General features: G+C 42.0%; 1 protein-coding gene across 1 annotated transcript; it reads left to right on the plus strand.

Moving 5' to 3' along the window:
- The first annotated feature begins 21,997 nt into the window (after window positions 1-21,997).
- socs1a (suppressor of cytokine signaling 1a) lies at window positions 21,998-24,496 on the plus strand. The gene is made up of 2 exons (XM_070923269.1): window positions 21,998-22,143; window positions 23,347-24,496. The coding sequence occupies exon 2, from the start codon at window positions 23,404-23,406 to the stop codon at window positions 24,151-24,153; it is 750 nt and encodes a 249-aa protein (XP_070779370.1). The 5' UTR covers window positions 21,998-22,143; window positions 23,347-23,403; the 3' UTR covers window positions 24,154-24,496.
- Window positions 24,497-27,031: the final 2,535 nt, after the last annotated feature.

Here is a 27,031-nt window from a genome sequence, read left to right on the forward strand (position 1 = left end):
AAGTTTTCCAAGATGCATTTAAGGTTTTAAATTATATGACTTCCTGAGTCATTCGATCAGTGAATATGATGCTTCATAGAAAGAGCCAAGAAACCTATATAACCACCTGCACCTCTCAGTGTGGTAAATGCAGAGGGATGAATGTGTGAGGCGTGACACGCCGGGACAGGGGTGAATGATTGTTACTGTGAGTGTGAAGCACGACATCTCTGCTGACAGCAGGTAAACAAGCTCAGTGGCTATATATCCTTCATATATATACACAGCAAAAATTTTAATAAAAACAGCTGATATAGTAGCAGAAGTGATCTCCCACCTGTTTTAAGGCCACAGAATCTTATTTCAGGACGACCACAGTCCCAACTGGTCCAGGCTGTACACACACACACACGCACGCACGCACACACACACACACACACACACACACACACACACACACATACACACACACACACACACACATCGTGGCAGTCAGCTGGCAGTGAGTGACCTAGATGAGATTGATTTAGCTGCAGGACAGATAACAGCGTGCAGTTCACCCTGGTCTCATCAATACAAGGTTTACTGTACATTTAGCTACCAGCTCAGATTTGGTCCCTCGCTTTATTCACTCGTACAACGTTGAGCATGAGAGACACACATGCCTGCATTGTTACATAAGCGCCTGTCTTGATGGCCGGTAGACTGTAAAAACGATAACAACGGCTTAATTTGCAATGGTGACAGGCATCAAGAGACACTGGTAGTGACGTAAGCGTACCCTGCGAGTACCTGAATGGGCCTGTGTGTATGTATAGATTGTGAGACGGTGACCCAATCGTGTCTCACATAAGCAGCTGATCTCTTTCAAGTTCATCAATACGCACGGCCTGATGTAACTATTCCCCCGGACTATTGAACTAGGACGAGTGTCTACGCCTGCAAGCCAGCTTGGATGGGCCCGACACGATGTGGGTGACAGTTATATCACTGGTGTTATAGTCACAATCAAATTACTCTTAATTTTTCTTTCTTTTGACAAGACTAAAAGTCTCGCAGCCATGCAGCTCTGTGAGGCTAAATGTCAGTGCCAACATGCTAACCTGCTGATGGTTTGTTTACCATGTTCACCATCTTAGTTTAGAATTGTTAGCATGCAGATATAATTAGCACTAAAAACACAAAGTACGGCTGAGGCTGATGAGAACGTCCTGCTGAGAAGTGGTGGACCAATCAACCAACAGGCTGACGCCACCATCCATAGAGCCATGCAGCTAGCACATCACATTTCCATACTTCTGTAGCTCATTGGACACATTTAGACAACCTGCTGCCACTGAACTTTTACAAGAATATGTCCACACAATCTACAACATTAATGCTAAATGGCAGAGCTTTTCTGAGCATGTCACCATTTTGTGTCGACTTCACCTCAACTTCTTAGACCTCAACAGACATTTTAAGTCATCAGAGCTGCAGAAGAAGCACAGATGTAAATAATAACATTAACGATGGCTCTGTTCCATTTAGTTATCAGGTATACCATTCAGGTATAGTACCTGGTACTGGCACACCTAAATGGAGTGCACCCCAATAAAGTTATTAGTTACCGTGTTTAACGAGTCAATGGTCAACAACTTTATGCCTGTTTCATGGGGTTTGTTGAAAAGCCTTCTGGGAAATGTAGGGAAGCTGACAGAAGTAGTAGATGTAGAAGTAGATGTGTAGGAAGAAGAAAGTAAGAATGGTTAATACAGTGAGGAGTAATTAAGGGGTGCTCTTTTAATAAACTACAATCTGATAGGTGATCATGTTTGTCTTTAACTTTCCATCTCTGTCTTTCTGTTTTTCCATTGTTCCTTTCTTTCTCACGCCTGTCTCTTTCTCTGCTCATTTCCATCTCTGCGTCTCACTATACCTCCTCATTTTCTGTCTCCATGCTCCATCTTCCGCCTCTCCCTCTCCCCCTCTGTCTCTGAGCATCTTTCCTCTCCAATCCCATGGTCCTTTTTTTTCTCATCTTTTTCTTCCACAAAGGGAGGGAGTCGTTATATAAACCTGTTGTTTCCTTCGTCATCCTCTGACTCCAGCGCAGAACACACTCTGACGCACAAGTACAGCTACACAAATGCATGCACACACACACTCACACACTAACTCTACTGCTTTAGGAGCGTTGTTGTATCGAGTTTTAATCGCTTGTCTTGACTCAGTTCTTTGATTGTTTTTACCTTCGTATGTCACATAAGGCTTTCATCTTTGCATCTCTGGTTAAAAAAATAGTGGAAACACATTCCTCACACACATTTCTCACACACACGCCAGCCATTAGCACAACTTTGACACTTTGAAGCAATAACCCTGACATTCACATAAACTCATTTTGTCTACCTACCTCCACACACACCACGCTCTTTGTGGCCTAAACCAGCCAGTCTGCGGAAGGATACTGTAAGTCCTGCTGTACTGGATAGCCCACACACACACACACACACACACACACACACACACACACACACACACACACACACACACACACAGGTATGTTTATCCAAAGTATGCGGCAAACCCACACTTAGAAACACAATCACCTCTCTTATGTAACTTTTATCTCTAATGACTTAACAAGTTCCTCTATTCCTTTTCCGTCTCACTCTCTCCCTCCATCTCAACTTTAATCTGTTCTCTCTCTCTCTCTCACTCTCTCTGCACCCCTCACCCTCTCTCTCATTTTAGGAGTTGTTAAATACAGCTCAAACATCATTGATCTGAAACCACAGAGAGCTCATTCTTCTGCTTTCACACTGCATTTGTATATCTGCACTTCTCTACCTCTCTCTCTCTCTGGCTGTGTGCACTGGTGTGTGCCTGCATGTGGCTGCATGTGTGTTGTCTTTCAGTTTGATACCTCCAGCAGCACAGGCAGCATAGGGGTGGATGGTTTGTGTTCCAGTAAACTGTGATCTGTGTAATCGTGTTAAAGGCTGTGTGTGTGTGTGTGTTTCCGCGGGGCAGCAGGAAGTGTATATTTTATTTGTGTTTTCACTCTGCTGATTTGAATTTTCACCTAACCTCAAATTTAAATACTGGATAAGATTGCTTACTGCCCAGTTAAGGCAAGGTCACAACAAGGGCACGTTCACATGAATGTATCGATACGCTGACCCCTTCTAAACCATCAACACATTTGGCATCACAGCTTAAATTTGAGGTAATATTTGTTAGACTCAGTCATGCTTTCAGACTTAGTGAAGAACGACAGCTGTGGTTCTTTACAACACCCCAGTTTAGATTGATTGGCAGAGGGGGGCTGCTTCATTACTAACAAGGTCAAGGAAACTGCCAGAAATCTTGTTTACGCCCCCCTGAGCAGCGCAAGCAGGTCAGCTCTGGATCTGTGTACAAGACGAAAATCTCTCACTGTTCCTTGTCAAACAAGGTACAACATGAGGGCTGGTCACACACACATGCATACACACCCAAGAGGTGTGTTCCAGAGGTGTGAAAGGCTCGAGAGAGAGAGCGCACAGGGTCTGTATTTTTCAAGTTTGGCCACTTCCGCATCCAGAGCACAAAATGACTTTTAATGAATACTTAAGGCCATTATCCTTTCGTGGAAAATGTTCATGCTGGATGGCTCGATGAAAATGGGGGTTGAAAAACAACAAACATCATATCTGGAATTGTCTATTACAAAATGACTGCTGGAAATTAGAGTCAAGTACATTTGGCTGGTTGTTTAAGTCATGAGTCATCATAAGACCTTTGCTTACATAACAGTTGTGTTTATGAGGGTAGAATCCATCTCTTTCAGGTATTGACTGATGAATCTCAAGTGGGTCAAACTGGACGTACTGTGTAGTGTTTTGAACTTAAACCTCTCTACACATTATTGCAGTTTCTTAATGCCAGTGGGTTTATCACAGTTCACAGTTCTTTCTTCCTTTCTTATTCCTCCTATTAAAATAAAATGATTTCTCTAACCATAAAAAATATTGGATATTACCCACAAAAACTATTCTAAAAGATTCAAACAGAACACTTGAGACAGATGCACGTGCAGGCACTGAAATAATATTCTTTCTGCAAGGAACAAAGAGGCAATGGAGATTTGACAAGCAATAAAATCAACAATAATTGGTCGACTGTGAATGTGTGTGTGTGCCTTAATGCCTCAGCACACCTGTGTTGGCAAACCTGCTAAGGCTAGAAGCACACAAGACAGTGATTTGCTGAAGGACATATCACATTTATTATTGTACTTTTCGGCACATTTTCCCTTTTTCTCCCACATCGGACCAGCCAATTCCCCTCACACTGCGGTTCTTGTTGCTGCTAACTCCCACTGTTGGCCTGGGGAGGGTGTAAACAACATTCCTCCTCTGGTGCAGCACGTGGACCCGTGCCAGCTGCTTCAATCCACCTGTCGGAGAGAGGAGCTTCAACAAGAGAAAATAACATGCGTAGAGGTTCAGACTAACTTCTTCACATCCAGCTGCCCTCAGCGCAGGCACCCCAACCAACCTGTAAGAGTCAACAGTGCAGTGACAAGAACAAGGTCCCTCACTGGCTTCCCACCGGCGATCACCTTCTGGTTGTGCTCGATGGGATAAAGGCTGACAGTAGGAGGGATCTGAGTCTGCTGTCACGTTGTGTACTGTGCAACCCCCGCAGAAAGCCCATCTAAAGCTTAGAGGCCAAATGGTTCACCTGGCTACACAACTGCCTATGGGTCTAAATTGTTGGAACCAGTGATTTTCATCTGTCACAAACAGTTCAAAAGCATTTGTATGCACATTGGTAGTGTTCAGTGGTGGGAAGCCAGTGAGGGATCTTGTTCTTGACACTACGCTAGCGTGGAGAGGGGGTGGGGCTTGGGGGAAAAGTGTGAATCTCTTTATGCCTCAATATGAATCTCTGCTAAGATTGTGTTAGTTACACACAAGCTGCTCATTTGGAGTCTCTCCCCACCCAAGAATATACACACACACTAACAATAATTGTTAGACTGAAGAAATCCTTGATCTTTGATCATCATATGAGCGATGAGGAACCAAGAAAAAAGGACTCGTTACACTGTGTACAGTACTGCTATTTATATATGAAAAACTGGATCTCATGGGAGAGAGAGAATGCAGATGGAGGGAAATGAAGAGGGAGAGAGAGAGAGAATAGTGAGAGACTTTCTACCTCCAGCCTGGTGGTGATCTCCATCTCTCATCTAGCAAAACACACCCACACAGCACCTTATTATGACCTCTCTCTCTCTCTCTCTCTCTCTCTCTCTCTCTCTCTCTCTCTCTCACTCACTGTCTCTCTGCTCTTTCTCTTCTGAAGCGAGACCAGAGATGGATCAGAATGACAAAACGGTGCACTCTAGTGGCCACAAGTTATAGTTTTGAGCTAAACAGTAATCTTGTCTTTCCCTGCCTCATGCCATGCACTACCTTCTGTCTTTTTCTATTCCCTTTCACAGTCCGCTGTGCAACTCCCATTTAATCATATCTTATCTTATCCCTATGGCCTGTTGTATTTCTCCACAGTTTTTCTGCATCCACGCTCTAATCTAACTGTTCCAAAACTGGACCTTTGAAGTGCTGCAGAAAACAATATGTCATGTCATCAGGAAAAGAGAAAAAACAGAATGTGCAAATCATTTCAGAGATACCTCATATGAGGAGATTTATTTATTTATTTACATAGAAATGCATAAAACAATCATCAAGAAAATGTTCAGTCACAAGACATCATTTTGGGATAGATAGATCTTACCACTAGAGGTAGACAGAGCTACATATTTGTACCATGACTATTTGACTTTATCTGGTTGGGATCACCTACGAAGCAGACTGGGTCACAGGACATTTGTTTTACTGATGCATTGACTTATTCGACATGTATATTTATTTAACAATAGATTGATAGGTTTCAACTATTTCATCATATCAGTAATGTGGGGCTTCCTCCATTATCTCGAACACAATAAATTCATATTAACATTAGAACTTGATAGCTCTCTAAATGCTATAACACCAGCTTATTTGTTTATTTACAAGGACAATAACCATTAATACCATAAACCAAAAACTCTACCTTAGCCATAAAGACTGGTTTCATACCATGGCCCTATTCCATGTGATCAACAGCTACTTAAACTGGGATTTCTGCCTACAAAAGGGATGTCTTGTAGTTCCCCAAGCCTTTTAAATTGGGCCTGTTTTTCTACATTCTTAAACCAGCAGGAGCCCTCCTTTTTTTTCAGCAACACCAGCAAAACTGGTCTGATGCTTTTCACAGTAGCTCCACCAAAACTGTTGTGAATTGGGCGCTCATTAAAAGTGCACATTCCCAGTAAGTACTGCGGTTATTAGTCGAAATGATTATTTTTCCTCCACCCAGGCTCCACCACTGTAACTGATGGGAGTAGATGCCACTCCCACTAGAGTGGTGTGCTTTGAGGAAACACCGAAACTCAAATACGACAGATATCCTTAGTCTGTGGTGTACAAATATTCCGCATTGTTTTCTTGTATTGGGCTGTAATTTACCATCTTTTCCGTCTTCTTCTATTTACATTTGGGATTCCCTAGACCTCTCAGAGTGCCTTTGGCTCAATGTGAACCTTTTTTTCATTATTCTTATTCCAATGTGAAGCAAACAGGTACCAAACAAGTAGTTGGGCAAAAGAAAAAGAATAACTATGACTACTGTATGAACTGAAAGCACACAAACATGTGTTTGACTGATTCCTGTGTATAGGACTTTGCTGACGTGTGTGGAAATGGCCCAGTTCCACAAAGGTAGAGCTTTTGTACAGTGAACAACAGCACGCCCACGTGACTGCACATGGACCCCAGATAGAGAACCTGACACTGATTATAAGGACAGCTTGGTTAACTGGTCATTCACAAAAAGAAACTATGAACAATGCTAAAAACTAGTGGGTCATCAAACAACTGAGTAGTGTATGTTCCACTTACACTGAAATTATTAATATGACATAAAGTTTTATAAAATATAGTTAATTTTGATACACATTTCATCTAGAAAAGAAATAAGGGAGCTCACAAAAACTCTTTACTCTTGCACTACGTACATATGCAGTCACACAATGATGTACCTTTTAGACAACATGTTTTCTAAGCATACTTTATCTTCATACCAGATTAATCAACAAGAGTTGCTTGCCAAATTCATCAAAATGAAATTGAAACATGCACATGTCCATGACTTGCTCTTATTTCCATGACTGGTTTCATGTCAGTCATCATATTTTAAAATCCCCCCTGAAAAGCCATCTGTTCTCTGGCAAATTTGACACCTTTCCCCTTTAATGAGAATTAGAAAGAAGCTTGAGGTTGGATTTCCTGTAATCAGACGTACAGTGTAATTGTAACTTTGTTGTTCACTTTTGGAAATATGCTGTCTTGCCAAGAGTTAGATGACAAGATTGATATGTCATTGCATAAATATGAAAAAGTGTTGCAGGACTATTTCTTGGCCTCAACTTGACATTTGCTGGAGTCTCTCCGCTGGTTGCCTGTCAACCAAGAAATAGTCCTGCACATTTCCCCCTGTGTGTACACTAATGTTTTTGTATGGATTAAACAAACAAGATACGACCTGTTGAGCTTTGGAGGTGCTGATAGGCAGATTTTGGACAGAGCCAGGCTAGCTGTTTCCCCCTGCTTCCAGTCTTTGTGCTAAGCTAAGCTAAGCTGTCTGCTGGCTCCAACATATAACCGTACAGAGAATAGAATGGTATCAATCTACTCATCTAACTCTCAGCAAGACAACAAATAAGTGTATTTCCCAATATGTCAAACTATTCCTTTAAAAGTCTAATCGTAGCACCATCTTAACCACTAAATGCAGGAATTGTCTCTGACTTTTTCTCAGTGGTTTTCCACCTTTGAACTACAGTGTCAGGCCTTTTGACAAGCGTGAGTGTTACTAATAACATTAAAGTGTACCAGTCAATCATGAGTGTCATCAACAGAGCGTGAAGATGTCTCATACCAACAGTGTCTGATGAACAGACGCAGCCCAGTATGTTTCTAACTTGTTTTGGAAAATAGGTTAAATAAATAAATCTTATTATTTTTAGTAAGTTTTGTTATTATGGCCATTCCCCAACATCATGTCTTTGTCTTGAGTAATACAGCAGACTGTTCACTGCCAATCCAAAATCTGATCTCATGCAACCACATTATCAGTGCGTAATGGTGCATATCTTTTCTGTCACCACATTGTCTTTGCTTGTAAAGAACTGTCAGCTATTATTGACTCGTCTGCCAAATCTGATACCTAATCACAAGTGAAACTCCAAAAGAGCCCTGTTAAGAGTTTTAACATTTCAACGTTAAATCAAAGTTTCTGTGTCTGTGTGTGTGTGTACAGTACTTACTGTAAATGATTTACATGGATCCTCTTCTTCTGAAATGCTAAATCACAATAGAGAAGTGCCATTTCCCCCTTTCTATGGCTTCACGCATCCAAACAAACTCAAACACACACACACACACACACACACAGTATACAGTTTGGACATGAGCAAAATATTTGACCACCATACAGAGTCATTGTTTTAGTAACAGTAACAGCCTATTCCCTTTTTTGTTTAATGACCAACAGTATGACGTTGACATCACTTTCATTTCATCATTTCATTTCTCTGAAAGTGAAAGGCGTTTAAATAAAGAGGCTGCATAATTCCAGGAGCATCAAAGATACTTTTCTGTGCAGACACTGTTTTTAGCACAAGAGATCAAGTAGGCTAACATGCTAAAACCTGAAGTGGGTGTCAGGTCTGACACTGTGATTAAAATTGATCCACCCTACAGTCAGTAGCTAGAAAGAACGAGGTGAGACGCATCAGTGACTAAAGCAAAAAAAAAACTTCCATGATTCAAGTGTGGACATGCAGGCATGTTTCCTTTAATAGGCTTCAATGTAGAGATATAGATGCACTCACACACATGTATTAACATGTGTTACTGGGTCAATACAGTTTCTTTTTCAATTGGTAACATGCATTTCTCAACACTGAGTTCAACTTCTCAGAAGTTCTGAGAAAGTTAATGACTAAACTTTGACACAAAATGCATTCAATGACCTCATCTTTCAAAATTCATGAGCTGGTTTACTCCCTGAAACTCAACCACCACCAAATCTCTGTGTATCTACACTCAGTTTTGCACATATTTACACACTATTGTCAAAACTAATATAACACCTAAGTACTGTAAATTAGACTGCAATTTGCTATATTCTGCTACATCTACATCCAAAAAGTAATTTTAGAAATTCTAGAAAACATGGCAAATCTGGGAGATACTTAAATTAACTGATTTATTTACAAAAGCATAAGAGATGAGATGTTGATGGCAGTAAAGTCAGAGGTTAGTTAGTAGTTGTATGGGACAATGTGGCATTTCACCATCGCTTCCAGTCACACAGTGGTTTACAGACCATCCCAGGATGGTGTCACTCTTCCTTCCATCTTACTTACTCCATTCCTCAACCTCAGGTGGAAAGTTTATGACCAGCAGCCACGTGATCAGATGCCCCTCTTGGACACAATGAATGCTGGATGTCTGGACGTATCTGCAGATGATTGGCTTCTATTCTTAGGTGTTTTGCAAGAGAGGCGAGAAAGGTGTGATGAAGATGAGAGCTTGTGGTCAGAAACAGAAGAGAGGGTTCACTAGCACAGGTTTTCTGTAGTGAATATGTGTAGTTTTGCATTGACTTACTGGAATTACTTTAGTTTCATTTCGTACACTTGGAATTACTCCATGCAGAAATGGCAAAAAGTCCATGCGATAAAGAACTGCCCTTCTTTTTATTGTAATGCAATCTTGGTTTATGCTAAATACATGAATAAAAGATACTTTTACAGACAATAGTGATACATATGCTACCTGTTGTTAGTGATTTTTATGGTCATTAATGAGTGTTACTATTGGCAGACAAATGTCAGTGTTCTGGTACATGAGTGTTGAGCTTCCTGAACAGTTTCAAAAATGTGAACTCAGTATAGAGAGATGTGTGTTAATAATTGTAAAAATACCAAGTACCAGATACTACCATGTGTGAGTCAGTGTGAAAGAGACCACAGAGCTGTGTGTGTGTGTGTGTGTGTGTGTGTGTGTGTGTGTGTGTGTGTGTGTGGGTGTGTGTGTGTGTGTGTATTCCTGTAAGTCATTCGTTTCTGATGGTCATGAGCAGAGGCGGAGACAAGATACTAATGCAACATACATCTGAGCGTTAACTCAGATATATGAGATACACAGCAGTAATTATAGCAACAGTATAGGAAGCTAGTAATGTCAATGTAAGTTCGTCAGGTTGACAGGGGAAGAAACTGTTTTTGTGGCGGGAGTCCTGATGGGCCGCAGCCTCCTGCCAGAGGGGAGGGGGTCGAACAGATGGTGTCCGGGGTGGGAGGGGTCGGCAGCGATCTTCCCTGCTCTCCTCAGGGTCCTGGAGGAGTACAGGTCCTGAAGAGATGGGAGGTTGCAGCCGATCACCCTCTCTGCAGAGCGGATGATACGCTGCAGTCTGCGTCTGTCCTTGGTGGAGGCAGCAGCGTACCAGACGGTGATGGAGGAGGTGAGGATGGACTCTATGATGGCAGTGTAGAAGTGAACCAGCATTGTTTGTGGCAGGTTAAACTTCCTCAGCTGCCTCAGGAAGTACATCCTCTGTTGGGCTTTCTTGATGAGGGAGCTGATGTTCAGCTGATGATGGAACATGGGGCATGAGAAACCTGTAGCCCTGTATACATGATTCTAACTGTGTCCCGGTTTCATCTGTCAGTGTGCAGTTGTGTCTTCATTCCTCAACACTAAACCACATACTTCTCTACCAATAAAGAGTGTTCACAAACCTGGATAACATGTTCACGTGCCACATTATCCCGGTACTCTAGGAAGCATATCCGGGTTTCTCTTCCCATTGGTTTTCATTTAAGACACAGGCTGGACAGTGTATTTTTTGGGGAACAACTACTCTAGAAGAGTGTATTGGTGAATTTCATGGTTCTAGGCTAGTGGCTAGTGATTGTAGTAGTATGAGCCTGATAGAAATGGGAGTAGTAACAGTAGCTGTGGCATAGTAGTACTACTGTACTGCTTGTTTCCTCTGCTGATACCAGACAAAATGAATTCCTCAAGATTAGAAAATAGGATTTCTTGTCTTAAGTTTTATATATATATAGTACACATACTGTAGTATATGTCACAGCAGTTATATTGACACAGACCAGCAATAAAATGATACAATAATATATGAAAATACATAAATACATACATACATACATACAGAAAACCCTCTCCGCTGTCTCAGCCTACATAAGTCTGGATGATGGGCTGCACTAAAACACTGTGATGCCTGCGAATACAATCTGTCCACTTCCAAGCCAACCATTTTTTCCCCCACGTGTACTGTGAGCCATTGAACACTCCCAAAACATAAGCTGGATGAGTATGAGGAAACAGATGTTGACGCCTAATAGTCAGCAGATATCTTGGAAAATCAAACGACGCACTGAATGAATCAAACAAAAAAACAGACACAGCTGAGGCACTTTATCTCAGTTTCATGTACTTACATGGCCTCATTACACTTGATAGTCTGTCGAGGAATTCCAGATTAAATCCTGAGAGAGGGGGAGTCACTGAAAACAGGCCAGACAGTGTGTTTGCACGAATGTGTATTCAGAACAGTGAGCACTGGTGTAAACTATCATGTTATCATTCAAACAAAGCAATGCAGAAGGAGAAGGGGAGAAATCCCAGGACCATTGTTTGGAATCAGTAGGACATCGCATTGACGTCAGCAAGGAATCATCAAAACCATACTGAATGTTAACTTGGGAATGTTTATTTTCCAAGGAGCGACCACTCCGAGGTGCATTTATACGAGATGTTACCAAGATAATTCTGACCTCTACAATCAAGCTACAGTTATCCCTTGACACGGTTAAAACTATGTTGTGTATGAATGATGGGAATTATGTTTCTTTATGGCTCCGTTCCTTTCATCGTTCTTTTTCTTCTTTTTTTGGGATCACTAGGATACCCACAATTACAATTTTCATTTTTTTCATTTTCAGCACTAAATTACGCATACTGTCAGGCGTAATGTCAATGATCATTACACAAGGTGACACCATATCCCTCTGCTTTGTCAGTGAATCTAATTTTGTATGAAATGGGTCATGTGAATAAAGATGCCTTGCCTTGAAGGCAATTCATGCAACACTGTGACTGACTGTTCACTGTTCATGTAAAGGGGAGTGGATTTAGGGCAGGCAGTAAAATTTGGGCACAACAATCCCTTTGTTCCTACCAAAGAGCCATTGAAAAGAATCTGATCCTTTACAATGTAACATAACTACTGCGTGTGTTGTGTAGTGTGAGATGAAATTTCAGCTGAGGGTGGCACCAGAGGGACTTAATTATCTTAGACGGGGTCATAGACAAAAGAGAAAGAAAGAGAAAAGTGTTTCTGCTGGTTTCAAGAAAACATTTCCAAGGAAAACCTTTCTTGGAAAAGTCCTACCTTGTGCTTTGATCACAGACATGATAAATCCCCCAAAACGACCTCAATGTCGACTTACTATTTACTCACTATTCACTGAGAAATGGTCTTTTCAAACGAACCTGCCCAACAATATTCCCCTTGATGTGTATTATTTGATACTAATCATAAAAGTAGTCTTTTCGTAAAATGATATGCAGTACAAAGTTGCCATGTATGCAATGTTCCAGGAAAACAACTAGCAGATGTTGGGGTCCATAAAGATAAGATCTATTGTTGTTTAGGAGAGATCTTGGTATGTGAAAGGTTATCTCTCAGAGGTCTCTTTTCCTGACCCTGCTATGGGGAACGGAAGTTTACAGACTTGTGTGTTATAGTAGGACCCCATGTATGTCTAAAGGTATAAAAGACAAGCTTGAACAGTGTTCGAGGCAGCAGTACTGATTTGGCTACGGGTGCTGTCCAGGTTAAGATGCGCATGCCTGTTGATCCTGATCTTTGATGCAAATAAAGAATATTATGTGAAAAATCAGTATCAGCGGAGTTTCCTTCCATCATCGAATCATCGCCTACATCTGGGGAATGAAGAAGAAATTAACAACACCCTTTGAGTCCGTCCTATCCTTATTTTTCAAAGCATGTATAATCTGGTTTGCAAGTTCATGATCCCAGAAAGTTTTATATTCGTAATAAATGCTAACTTATAAGCATCCCTAAAACAGCTTGACAACTTCAAAGTTTTCGATAGTTAATTTTGAATATGAAGGCAGCATAGTGGGAAAAAAAGATCCAATCAGGAATTTAAAGGCTACGTTGCATAATCTGTTGCCATGTGGCCAGAGACCAAGTTGCCGGCGAGGCGTTTACTTTCACTTTCAGGTTCCCAGAAAGGGGAGCATTTCCATCGCAGAGCGGCACCTGAAATGGACACAGACCACAATGTCGTGACACACGCAAACACACTGAAAAATGCTGCATTTTTCATGTATGCAAATTTGTGGGTTTTGACAATGCTACTGCAGACACACTGTGTGTGTGTGTGTCACTGTGATAGCCTTTTGTCCTTCATCTGTCAAATGAATTGATGTGTTTGCGTGTTTACACTAGTAACAAATCAGATTGCAACAACAAGATGTTCTCTGCACTCCTCCCACCATTATTCCTTGCTTCTGTAACTGTAACCTCCTTTCCTAGAAAGGGGAAGGAGAGCTGGAAGTTACAACTGGAGTCAAACCCTTATCTCAACAAAAGGACGAACATTAATCTTTGAATCAGTCAGGTGGTTAGATTTCAGTTTCATTCTGACGACTTATTCTTCTTCTATGCGGCACTCTGGACACAGCCACTGCATCTGAATTGTAATGTGTTGAATTTCAGCAGATAGCTGGATTCCAAACTGCATACATATTTCTTTTGCCCTGCGGCTACAGAGTGCTAGTTCAGCTTCACACTGTGTTTTTTGTTAAAGTGAGTTTTGGAAAGTGCTCTCTCAGATATTTAATACTCATGTGGCAGCTGAAGTCTCAAACCAAATGTGAATCTGGACAGAATTCAAATCAGCAGACATGACGACGCTGAAGCAGATTAACAACAAAGATGCTGTGCGCACAGGAGGCATCAACGTGCAGCAATTTGTCGTATTGAAGGGACATTCCTTTGCACACTATCATCTATGAAACGTCAACGGGATTGTTACATGGCGGTTTGCCCGTGTGTCTAGTTTATCGAAGTGGGGCAGGAGGGTACGTATGAACGAACACAGCAGCGTTGCCACCAGGCTGAGCCAACACTTGGTAGGCGCTGATAGCACAGATACACAGTATGAATTGCATAGTTGACATTATACTGTAGGTGTGAATCAGTTAAAAACAACTGAGCCGGGATTCATTCCGAATGTGGTGGAGCAGACGGGATTTCACAAGAAGTGCAAACAGTGTGGCAGAATTTGCATTTCATGTTTCCTTACAACAACAACACATGACAAAATTTAGTAATGTATTGTTTTTGCACAATGTGGGAAAACTTTTTTTCCACATCCGGGACTCACCAGATCCACATAGCACCTTATACTTACCGCGCATATAGGGACCTTGGAGACAAGGTTTTCTGGGATAGTCCCGAATGCAGAAATAAGGCATAGAAGCAGAGGTCTGAAATGAAATGGAAGGACTGGAGAGTAAGTGAAGGGCAAGCAGCAGAGACTGAAGAGTGTTGGAGGTGCTGACAAACTGCAGGAGTGGACTGAGGCAACAGATGATCCCTGGCCGGGTGAACACTGGCTAACAGTACAGGAATAGTTCGGCAGGAAACTTGACCAACTAACAGGGAGTGCCCAGAGAACATGCCTTAAATGCTTAAATGTTGAAATTCCGACTGGGACTGAGAGGATAAAATGGATCATATTTCACTTTCCCAGCAGTATTTGTACTCACACAGCTGTTAGATTAAATCTGGTGCTGTTTTTTGTCTGAATACCTGTAATCTGGATGATATTGGCCAGGGGGGTTAACAAAATCCAGGAAAGCTCGGGAGCTTTGAGGTGCAAAGGTCTAACCTTTCATTTATCAGTAGCATCGAGGCAGTGCTCAGACCTCCAGCAGAGTCACCGATGAGAGGTTTCCCTCTAAACTTCTCAGACTGGGTTCATTGAAAGAATAGATCCCATATTTCCCCCCAAAAAGTAAAGATTTCAGAAAAAGAAATGCTTGTAGCAGAATTAATTTTTTCTTCTTTGCTACCCCATTAATCATCTCACCACTCCTCAGATTTATCTTGTCACCCTTTGGAGGAGGACTGGGCCCTAGGTTGGGAACAAATTAACTAATTAAAATACAGAACTATTGCTGATAACACAAGAGTTTGAAAGCAGTTAATGAATACTTGTTCCACCACTGGTTTTAGAAGACAAGAGGCAACATCTTTCCTCTAAAGGTGTTCTGTGTGATTTCTCTCTAAATGCTGATGTCTGTGATGTGAATAAAAACAATAATAATAACACAACGAAACATCCTCGTCGAGCAACAGGCCCAGAGTTCTTCACTTTGTTTCACTCATCAACGTCTGCTTTTCTTGGCCAGTTGTAAAGGCTGCCTCATCGGTCAGCGAACCCCGCCGCAGACAACAATGACTTTCTGACCACAGTGTGGGCATCACATTAGTGAGACAGGAACCTCTTCCTCAGAGTTCTCCAGAAGACATTTCGTCAGAAGCTTCATGTCATGATGGGAGATTTCCTGTTATACTTTATCAGTACAGCAGTCAGACTATTTTCTCTGGGTTTTCAAGTAAACCTGTTGATTCACTTGTTGTGTCTGTGTTACTGTAAATTGTTTCACTTGCTGGATGAGCTTTTTAACTTAACAGAGGGGGCCATACCCGACACTGTTCGAGTGAATGAATGGTTAGGGAGATTTCATGAGTGGCAGCCCTGAAGATGTGTCCTTGAGCTGCACTGTTCTCCTGCTCACTTTTCGGATACAGAAAAACAAAAGCATTGCATTGTTCTGTTAGAATACACAGGAAACAAAGACCCTTCAGTTACTGGAATATGACTGAGGGATGACCAGGACGAACAAATGGGGGCACAAGGATAACTTGAATATACAAAGTTTTTGAGGTTTATTTGAGTGTGTGTGATTTTACACTGAGTGAGTGTTATTTTACACTTCTCAAACTAATTTTGTCCTCATGTAATACAGGAGGAATATGTTGAAGAGAAAAACCCTAAGTGAGTTAGAAAACAAGAAGTTAAGGCAAAGTGACAGGAGCATATCAACTCTGAGACTGAAGTGAAAATCACAGTTTGAGAATATTTTTAAAAGGTAAATGATCTGAGCAGAAGGTTTTCCTGTTAACGTTTAATATGCATTTTTGTGACCTGCTAACATGAACTTGTTTAACATCGGGAAGCACTGGAAACTATGGAGGCCTAGGGGATTTTATTGGCTAGCAGTAAAATCTAAAAATGCTGCTGTGCTTCCCAGAAGCCCTCAAGGATTCGTGGAGGACATTTCTACTTTCATATTCGGCTGAATTACCTTTGGTGCAAAGGCCATTTTATGATGCCTTCATCTCATCTAGATTGCACAACATATACAGGGAGTTTATTTGTTTTGTCTGTGCTTTTCCGCTTTGTGAATTAGAAAGTAATTACGTAAACGGCCCAGTGGATTTCTACAACCGCCTTACAATGCAGCTTCTCATTTCACTGCAGCTCCACTTCCACTTTCATCAGGACTCGATTATAGTTTGATATTATATATAATGGAACTACTGGATCAAATTTACTGGACTGGAACTTAGTCAGGAACTGCCAAGGCCTGCTGGTTCTTGCCTTCCCTCTGAACAACTCATACACACAATAACAAAAAAAATAAACCGCCATGGTTACAATACCATCTGGCTGAGTTTGATATGAAGGTGTTTTGGTGTGCTTGCCAAAGGGGCTGGGTAATGCCAAAATGAATAATTATTAGCCCGTTTATGAGGTTTGCATGATGGTTGGCAAGGTCTAAAATAAAAACGTGGTTGACGAATATGATTCACTTACATATGAGAGCAACAACAGCACTGCCTTCTTCCAACTGCGGTAAGCTTTTACAGTAACAAGTATCTCAACATGATCATCTCCAAGAGTCTTGTTTTTAATGCAGCATCATATGTAATCATTTGAAAAAAAAAACTGTCCTTTGTTCTTCCTCTAAGATTTCTTGTAAAGCTCATCATAAATTAATTACACACAAAATGAAACTGTAGAACTCAAACAAAAAATAACCAATAAAGATTACACAGCACTTTTGAAGATGTTGTTGGTTTATCGCACCAGGGCACACAAGGACACACTGCCGTCACATCTACAACACAAAAGGATCACAGCAGGTTTATAGCAGACGTGTGCTCTGTAATGTTTCCTACAGGGTTAACTATTCACAGAGTAATTTCCAGCAATCATTAACACTGAATACACTGTACATAAAGAGGAGGACAGTTTATAATATAATAATTTCAGTTACATTTTTCATAATTTTCAGACTGTGATCATATTGAAAGTACATTGTCCCAATGACTATCTGCAAGAGAAAACAACACATGAAAATAAAGACAAACTCACAGCTGGAAACATAGAACCACACAACAATGGGGGCGTAATGAGGAATGATAGCCAATCACATCACCGTGTGAGACAGAGTGCACAGCGTGAATGGCAAAAAACAACACACACACACACACACACACACACACACACACACACACACACACACACACACACACACTTATTTCCCATCAGCAACTCTATTAGTCACTGATGGTAGGTGTGCAAATATTACCACAGCCAAACAACGAGCAGAACAAATAGATTTGAAGCTTTGAAGAATGTGGAGTTCCTGTTTTCCAGACAAGGAAGTGCATATTTTTCTCTTTGTGGGCGGACAGGGAGCTGCTACCACCAGAACACCTCAGGGATGCGACTTTCAATTGACCTGACACAAAGCCACATATGAGGACACACCCACACAGACACACAGGCCCTGTTCATCATCTAACATCTTACATCTGATCCTTTGTTAGCTGAAAATCACAGATCTACAAATCTACATAGATCTACAGTACACTGATACATTGAAACTTTTATTGTAACCAGTATCTCTGCAGATGCCAGAAGTTAAAAGTGAAAAAACAACAGCAGCAAAGCTTCAGCTCGCTCCTGCAGAAACTTCCAGACAGCATGTGCCGCGACATGTTCATGTTGTTTCATCTGCTAAGATTCATCAAGTCTCAGGATGTTCCACCAAACATGCAGCCTTTAGAAGTACAGACTCCAACAAAGCTCATATGGTTTGATACTAGGTGCTCCTGCAGTACTAGAAACAACCAAAATAGATTTTCCCTGCTCTGCATTTTTTCATCCATCTGTCATCCATCTATGAACCCTCTCACCCTGCACGCTGTCATGCAAAAGCTAACAGGCAAACAATAAGCTTTAGTTACCAAGTTTTAGTGTGGCTACAGTAACAGATAACCCTTTTATAACTAAAACTGATCCCAGATCATTTTAACTGCAATATCGTGGTTTTATGTAATGTTTCTACATTAATCCATGCGTTGAACATATTTTTTCTGTAGCATTTGACAAACTAACTGCTGCATTCACGCATGCAAACACGTTCTCAACAGTCAAGCAAGGATTTGCAATCAGACACAGCACGCCCTCTGTTAAACCGGCCATTTCAATCTCTTGCTTCTTTCCCTGTTTCATAGAAATGAAACTCATGGAGCACGCACATAAACACTGAGTGCATAATAACAACATGCACGCAAGACGCATGCACACATATGCAACACTGTTACAAACTGAATTGCACAGCATGAGATGATAGTGATTTAAAATACGTCTGCAATGCACGTAGGAAATCCAAGACAAAAATGCACAGAGACAGCAGTGGCAGACATCCAGGGTTACAATAGCTGTGTGTTTCTGATTAAGCTCAGTACTTTAACCCATTGCTAAGCAAACAGCACAGAGCAGAGCTGGAGAGCAGCATGCCCCGTCCTCCCTCCTGCACGGAGTGGTATTCTACATGCTCCAACTTCGCATTGCAAACATAACTTTCAGCACCCTAGTAACAGTAAAAATAGATTAGATTAGATTTCGGGTATCAGCGATTATTCTCAAAGCCACCCACAAAACACACACTGACACTGTGTGAATGCAGTGTTTGAACCATTGGTTTATAAAGTGTGGATACAAATGAAGCCTTTAATGATACCAAGTCAAAAGGAATCAATGCAGCACAACCAGAGGTATCATGTTTCTTATTCCACACATTCTTCTTCCTTGTCAAAACCGGGTGCCTTCAATACCCACAATGCAACTCGACCGGAGATTTGGGTGCGTTATGCTTGTAGCGGCTAATGTAGCCTCCAGCCGCTCGCCTCAAGTTTTTCCATTTCAAACTTGCAGTCTTCAACACCAACCGACGCTGACGCGAGTGACATCACTTGAGGCAGTTAATCAGACTTCACGCAGCTCCCTCTGGAGCCACATAAGTTTTAGAACTTTCACATTAGTTAGTAGTCCTCCCCAAGACCTGTAAACCACCTTTGATGTGTAAAACCAGTGGAGTTCCCCTTTAAGTTAACAGTCTGGATTGTGTAAATTTTGTTACCGGGCAAAATAACAAAGAGGCTGTGGCTGGGGACACAAAATGGGTTGTAGGTCCATTTCCGCTGGGTCTCCATGAGGGAGGAGCAAACCCATTTAAACAATCCCCTGATGAAGAAGATGAAGGTAAAAGTCTGACATAAAGCCCACACAGTGGGCACTATTAGAACCACCAGATAGTCATAATGGAACTAGCAGGCTAATCTGAGTACTAGTTGAGTCAAACTGATAAAATGAAACTGACAGACACCATGACCTTGCACAGCTTTTCTTCACTGTCATCTGTCTCCCTGTCTGTCTCTGCCTCTTTACACAATGCCAGCTGACCTCAAGTCTTTCCTTAACTTTCTGTTTATCTGACTCCTTCTTATGTGAGCACCACGACCTCCTGAGGCTTAGCTCATCTCCCTCTCTCAGTGTCTCTATGTGAACCATGTTTACTTGTTTGTGACCACACATGCCAGCTGCAGACTGTTCCTAACTTTCATTTCCCCATGTTTTGCAGATCTACACTTGACAAGATTGATAAGATGCCATGATGCTGCAGCAGAAGAAAAGGTACCATTATAATGCCATAAATGCAATGCAATGCAATTTTAAATGCACAACTCCTATGGTGGGTTTTCATGTGCAGATATGTTTAGAATTAACATGTAAAGTCATGCAATCTAGATTACACTAATCATTATGCAGATACTTGACAAATATATGAAAACACTTGGCAAGAAACACTGATTGAGCAATCCACAACCTTCTGCCAAAACATAGTAGAGCCGCACTGAAGGCAGAGATCCTGTTTGCATGCAGCCGCTGTCCAAATACTGCAGCCACGACAAGTCTGGAAGAACTGCTCTTCAGACTTTAAATAGATTAAATTAGTTCGGATTGAACTTCATTTTCAGATTCCTCTGAAATGAGCCTTGCATCACAAGCCAACTCTGTTTCATATACGCAAAAAAAAAAAGCAAACAAAAGCTCTCTGAATAAAGGTAAAGTGAGATTTGCGAAATGCTTGTTTGCTGTGGTTTTGGTAGAAAATGGCTGTAGTTGATATAATCAGAAGAAATCATCACAAACAGGAGAGATGACTGCAGAGTGATGTGACTTTATGTGAAACAGGTTGCCACTTACTCAGAAATAACAGAGTCTCTAATAACCACAGCGAGAGGAATATGAACTATAGCGCGATGTGTCATCTGCATTCCATCAATACAACAAACTATGTAATAAAAATGGATTCACGGTGGAAATGGCCTGATGTGGCCTAGTTCTGATAATAGTGAAATGACTGAGAAGATGTCACAATATGAGCATTTCTGAGATGAATCACCCCAAATGTCAAGGCCCCGTGAAACTACAGCCTACTATTAACAACAAATGAAGAAGTGCAGCGGAGGCACTGATTTCATGTCCCTCGTGGTCCGAGTTAACTGATTTGCTCACTACTGCGTCCCCCCCCCTTTTTGAATATTTACTGTAAATAGAAAGATTTCCCTTCTTGGGTGATTCGATGTTGCACGTGGATTCTTTTCTGACTGCAGAGATCATTATCTGGACTTGTTGAGCAAAGATTACAAAAATGGGCTGAGCCTGATTTTCTTTATCAGGAACGTTACCTGCATGCAAAATCTGCTTAAACTGACCGAGACTGATGCCAAAACCAACAAAGACTTGACATCTCATGTGATGTGAAATGCTTCAGGCAAGGTCACCCCACACAACAAACTGAGCAAATAACCCATGTTTTGATGCGTGTGCATGTTTAGTTAAGACATCTGAAGTAAAACCATACATTCATAATGAATGAATAAAATAATTCCTATATCACACACAGAGAGAGAGAGAGAGAGAGAGAGAGAGAGAGACAGAGAGACAGAGAGAGACAGAGAGAGAGAGAGAGAGAGAGAGAGCGAGAGACAGAGAGAGAGAGAGACAGAGAGAGAGAGAGAGAGAGAGCTAACTACAACAGCTCCAAACACTGAAAAGCTTCCATAAAGCAACATTTCATGAAAGCTGCCATTACTCGAATCCGTCACCTGTCTTTCTGGAAACGCCTTGCTGTCACGTGGCTTTGCGGTTTTCATGAAATTCTCCAAATAATCTCCTGAGTTCAAACGAACTGAAAGGGAGTAGAGGGGTTTGCGCTGAACTGAGTTTCACTTTCGGTTCTGTTTCAGAGAAACCGTCTGCCTGCCGCTAAAGCGACTCCTGGCTGTTCGCGGAAGTGCTGAGAGCGGGGGAGCCAGCAGGGCTGCATAAAACCCGAGCCGTGTTTATCACGCTGCCATACACGCGGGAGTGATGGTGTGACGGGCTGGACTCACAGCCAACGGCTTCACGAGTTGCCTCCGAGCGATCAGATGCGGACTACCTGCAGGATATCCACTGGTCTCAGAGCAGCGTTTGCACTTTGGGAGTAAACACGAACGGATCTTTACGCCGCTGCTGTCAAAACGGTAAGACTTGTCTCTCTGGAGCTGTGCTTCAGTCTCGGACCCCTCTGGAGGTCATTAATGGTGCTTTGCAGCATTCACGGCTGCTGTCTTTTTCTGGGCCCCGTGCAGTGGAAGCATTAAGGATTATCATGCTGCGTGAACTCAAGAGCCTCTGAGTGTGAATTTTTGGACAAAAAAAAAAAAGAAGACATCATGGATGGATGGAGTTTCACTGTCCAGCTGTACAGCTGCCTCACGTGGAGACATTCAATCTTTATGGGGCAATGCAGTCACTCTACAAAGGCAAAGACTTAGCTCTGTAGAGAAATAGGATTACAATTTGAATTGTATCCATCGACCTTGAATATTTGATTGTGATTGATGATGCGTTGTAAAAAAAAAAAAAACTGGTAATCAGTATCTTTTCCTGGAAATTAAAGCAACCTTTGATTAGCTTGTAGCACAAGTTTTAGGTCATTTACTAGAACTAGACAGGAAGAAAGTTAATCACGCACAAGGGTAGGCCTGTTGATGTGTGTGATAAGTGGTTTTGGACAATGTCTTGTGTAAATTGTACTCAGCTGATGAGGAGCTACAGATGTTTATCACATCAGCCGATCCAACAGGTTGAGTTCAGGCTCCAGTTTAGTGTTTCAAACCATTTCTATCCTGAAACACTCCTGTAGAATAAAAACTGCCTTAAGTTCGAAATGTGTAAGTATTTTGTCTATTTGTAATTGGCTTGAAAAATATTGATTGATTTCAACCTGTTGTTTGTCATGGAGGCAGAAGTGATCAAGTGTGTGTGTGTGTGTGTGTGTGTGTGTGTGTGTGTGTGTGTGTAGAGGCAGTGTACAGTAATCTGGCTGCGGCTGACATCAGCTCTGACTGTATTCTAGCCAAACCGCAGATTCCAGTCATATCAAACAGAGTACCCATCAATGGAAACTAGAATGAATTTCTGACCTACACTCAGAAAAAGTCACTGAGTGGTGCACACACACACACACACACACACACACACACACACACACACACACTCACTTACTGTAGAAGAAGTCTTTCTTCTTTTAGAGCCTTACATGGTCATTGCCAGTTTTGTGTTGTTATTGTGAATGATAATTGCTTTTATGATGTAGCTCTTAACTGACTTTAGTTTTAATAGTAACACATGGATGTTTGCAGTTAAGATAACAACTTTTCTTTCTTTCTTGTGTCTCTCAGGATGTCAGTGTGGTGGTTAGAGATGGGAGAGGGTCTGGGGCCACTCTCCCCTGTAGGATGGTAGCCGACAGCACAGTGGAAGGCCATGACAAGACCCAATTGTCAAGCTCATCCTCGTCATCCTCGTCATCCTCATCATCCTCATCCTTGTCCTCATCATCTTCCTTGTCCTCATCCTCATCCTTGTCCTCATCATCCTCCCTGTCATCATCGCTGGCCAGGCACGAGCTCGCTTTGAGCCCGCAGCACACAGAGTCTGCGCAGCTTCAGCGTCGGGCCGCTCCGGATCAGAGCCCGAGGTCAGCGTCCGTGCCCTCTGTGTACCTGACTCACTTCCCCACCTTCTTATGCCAGGAGGACTGCACGATCATCACGGACACGGCGTCCAAGCTCGAGCGCAGCGCCTTCTACTGGGGCCCTCTGGGAGTGGAGGACGCCCATCGCATGCTGCGGGACGCTCCGCTGGGCAGCTACCTCATCCGCGACAGCCGGCAGAAAGACGTCTTCTTCACGTTGTCCTACCACGCCAAGAGCGGGCCGGTCAGCGTGCGCATCGACTACAAGCGGCAAAAGTTCTCACTGGCGGGCAACGAGCGCTCCTTCCCAACGCTCTTTGCCCTCTTGGAGCATTACGTCAACTCTCCCAAGAAGAGCCTGAGCATCCCGTACAGGAAATGGAAGCCAACGCTGCAGGAGCTGTGCAGGAAGCGCATCATGGAGCTGTGTGGTGGAGGAAGCCGAGTCCCCGAGCTGCCACTCACCCATGTTGTCCAGGACTTCCTGTTGGAATTCCCTTACAAACTATGACCAGCTTGCCTTATAGAGTTCTGATAGTATTATTTTTCATTTCAACAAGGCAGTTTGTGCCAAGTAAACAGGAGTGTTTGCTAAAGTCTTCCCATCATGTGTTGGATGTTGAGACTGCATCGCCGTGGCTACAGATGAAAGCTGAGCTGAAAAGCTGCAAAGCGTTTCATAAGAAACCTCATCGCCACAGTCAAGGACAGGCGGTCTCCAGGTGGACAGGGTCCATGCATGACATTTCAACGTACATTACCTCCAGAGACTCAACTCCCTCTTGCACACGGACAGAGCTCCTTTCGGGCTCGAGGAAGCATGACCAGTTGGAAAACGCTGCATTAAGAGAAAACTACAGACACAATGGAGCGATTACAGAGATAGCAGAACTGGTGGGGTCAACTGTGACTGCTCTGTTGGAAACTGTGGATTGTGGAAGGACATCAGAGCATCAACAGAGTGGAAGAACATGTTGGACGGTACGGTTGAAGCCGTCACATGCACTGGTACTCGAAGGACTTATTTTTGTAGCAGATTTTAATACTCTAATGTTGTTTAATGTTTACATCACGAATGTTTGCCAGCACTAATGGCTCAAATACCACTTGATGTTTTCTTAAAATCTGAGTGCTGTCAAGATGGTACTGGAGTCATGTCGTCTGGTGTTAAGTTGTACTGTATGTAGAGGCATCTTGTCTCTGGTTCAACCATCTCTGCCAGGCAGATAACACTTTCTTCTATATATACATATTTTATATGTTTTCTACTATTATATTTGAAATAAAATGTATTTAAACTAACCTTGTGGGATTTTTTTACTTAGTTACCTTCTGTTCCCCAATCATGTGTGCGGGCGGGGTAGGAGTTTGTAGGGGTGGAGAGAGAGAGAGAGAGAGAGAGGGACACAATCACACACTTTGTCCGCTCTGTGTCACAGACAGACAGACAGACAGGAAGTGTGACAAGGTAGCATACAGTATCATCACCACAGTGATTCATCTCTGTAGGGCAAAGTGACAGGTGGGTGGGGTTACTTTGGTAGTAAATGGACTGTTACGCTTAGACACACACTCAGTTACCAGAAACAGGGTCAGAGGTGACACATAATGAAGTGTGTGAGTGTGTGTGTAGCTCTTTCAACCTAATGAGGACTCTGTGCAGATTAAAATTTCCTCAGGAGGAAGTGGGAATTTTTTTCAGGTTGGTGGTTTGACAGAGACATGTTAGATCAAGGTCAGGGTTAGAGTTACAGTTTGCATTTCATTTTAGAGTTATGATAAACGTTTTGTATGTAGCACACGTTTGCTGTGTAAATAACCAGAGTGGAATACAAGTAATACAAGAGAAGTCTGTAAAAGCAGACGAAGGAGAGATTTAAAAGATGGCATTGCTTTTCAAACAAAGGCCTGCCATTGTTCACTACACACTGACTGAGACAGCGTCTGTCTGTAATGGGTGTGGCAGCACTGAACCAGGTGGGTATATACCTGGCTGGACTGTATGACTCACAGGGGTGCGTGTGTTTAACATACTGCACACGCTATATTTTCTACATTGGCCCAAAGCCCCAAGGCATGCTTAAAAGGGTGGGAAGACTTCAGTGACTGAACAGGAACTTATACACGCCTTTTACACATACTGCTGTTGCATTCATTCAAACTGTCGTAGAGTTGCAGCAGACATTGATGAAACTTCTCAGTTGAAGAGTTCACCTAATGCATTAAATGGATGTAACATGTGGCCTCATCTTAAAAGTGGAATATCCAGCTTGTCAAAGTAGTATCAGACTGTCAAGCAGCAATGACCAGGCTTCTAAGCATTGTTTCAGGAATAACACTGGCGTTTTTCTTTTGTTGTTTTTCCTCCCAGGTTGCCCTCCCCTCTCCGGTCTACTTCACACAGTGTGCGTACCTGCTGAACATATTTCATTGTGTTTTCATGTCATTGTCTCATCAGTCTCTTTCAAGAAATAATATCTTTAAAAAATTCACCTTACATACTGATGCTTTTTTATTTGCAGGGTTTGTATTAATTGAGGAAATACTCTTATTCCCTTTTTGCTGCAGCTGCTAGCTTCAGCCTTATATTTAACGTTACCTGCAGAGAGTGGTATCGATCTTAAAACTATTCCTTTAATTGTTAGTTCAGTTCAATTGACACCCACGTCTGTATTAGTAAAAATAAAAACGTCAAGTCGATGTTAAAAACGTACAGCATGTATTACAGAATGTGTGGGAACAAGATGAGCTGTGACTCCAACTGGCATTATCTTTAGAAAGCAGAGTAATTTGGTCAGATTTTGCAGTTTCATGACATTTGTGAGAGTGTGTGTCACTTGAGTAGTGTAGTTTTCATGTCTAACTTGAGGTTTTAACCTTAACTAACCTCCAACCCCTTCCTCAAACCTAACCAGAACTCCAACGCTAAAACCAAACCTTACCATAAGCCTTTGTGATCTTTTTTGGGGGATTTTTTTTTTTTAATTCTCTTGGGTCTATACAAATGTAGCCCCACACACACACAATGTTGAGTCATAGTGAATATAATACTCACAACTTGATTCAAGTAAAGTCTGAGTAGTTTGAGGATATAATTATCTCAGCTTGAGGAAGAGGCTGAGCAGGGGTGGAACACACACACACACACACAAACACACACAGACCACAGTGGAACATGAGTCAGTGATGTAAACACTATGATTGTAATATCTTAATTCTAATAGGTGTGTACATCATATCAATCCTCACTTTTTGAAGCTTTACCTAGAAATTAAGTCCAGGAATTTGAAGTGTGTGTGTGTGTGTGTGTGTGTGTGTGTGTGTGTGTGTGTGTGTGTGTGTGTGTGTGTGTGTGTGTGTGTGTGTATGTGTGTGTTCTCGTGGGGTTA

The sequence above is a fragment of the Enoplosus armatus genome, chromosome 17 (genome assembly GCF_043641665.1).
Source record: "Enoplosus armatus isolate fEnoArm2 chromosome 17, fEnoArm2.hap1, whole genome shotgun sequence".
NCBI classification, from domain to species: Eukaryota; Metazoa; Chordata; class Actinopteri; order Centrarchiformes; family Enoplosidae; genus Enoplosus; species Enoplosus armatus.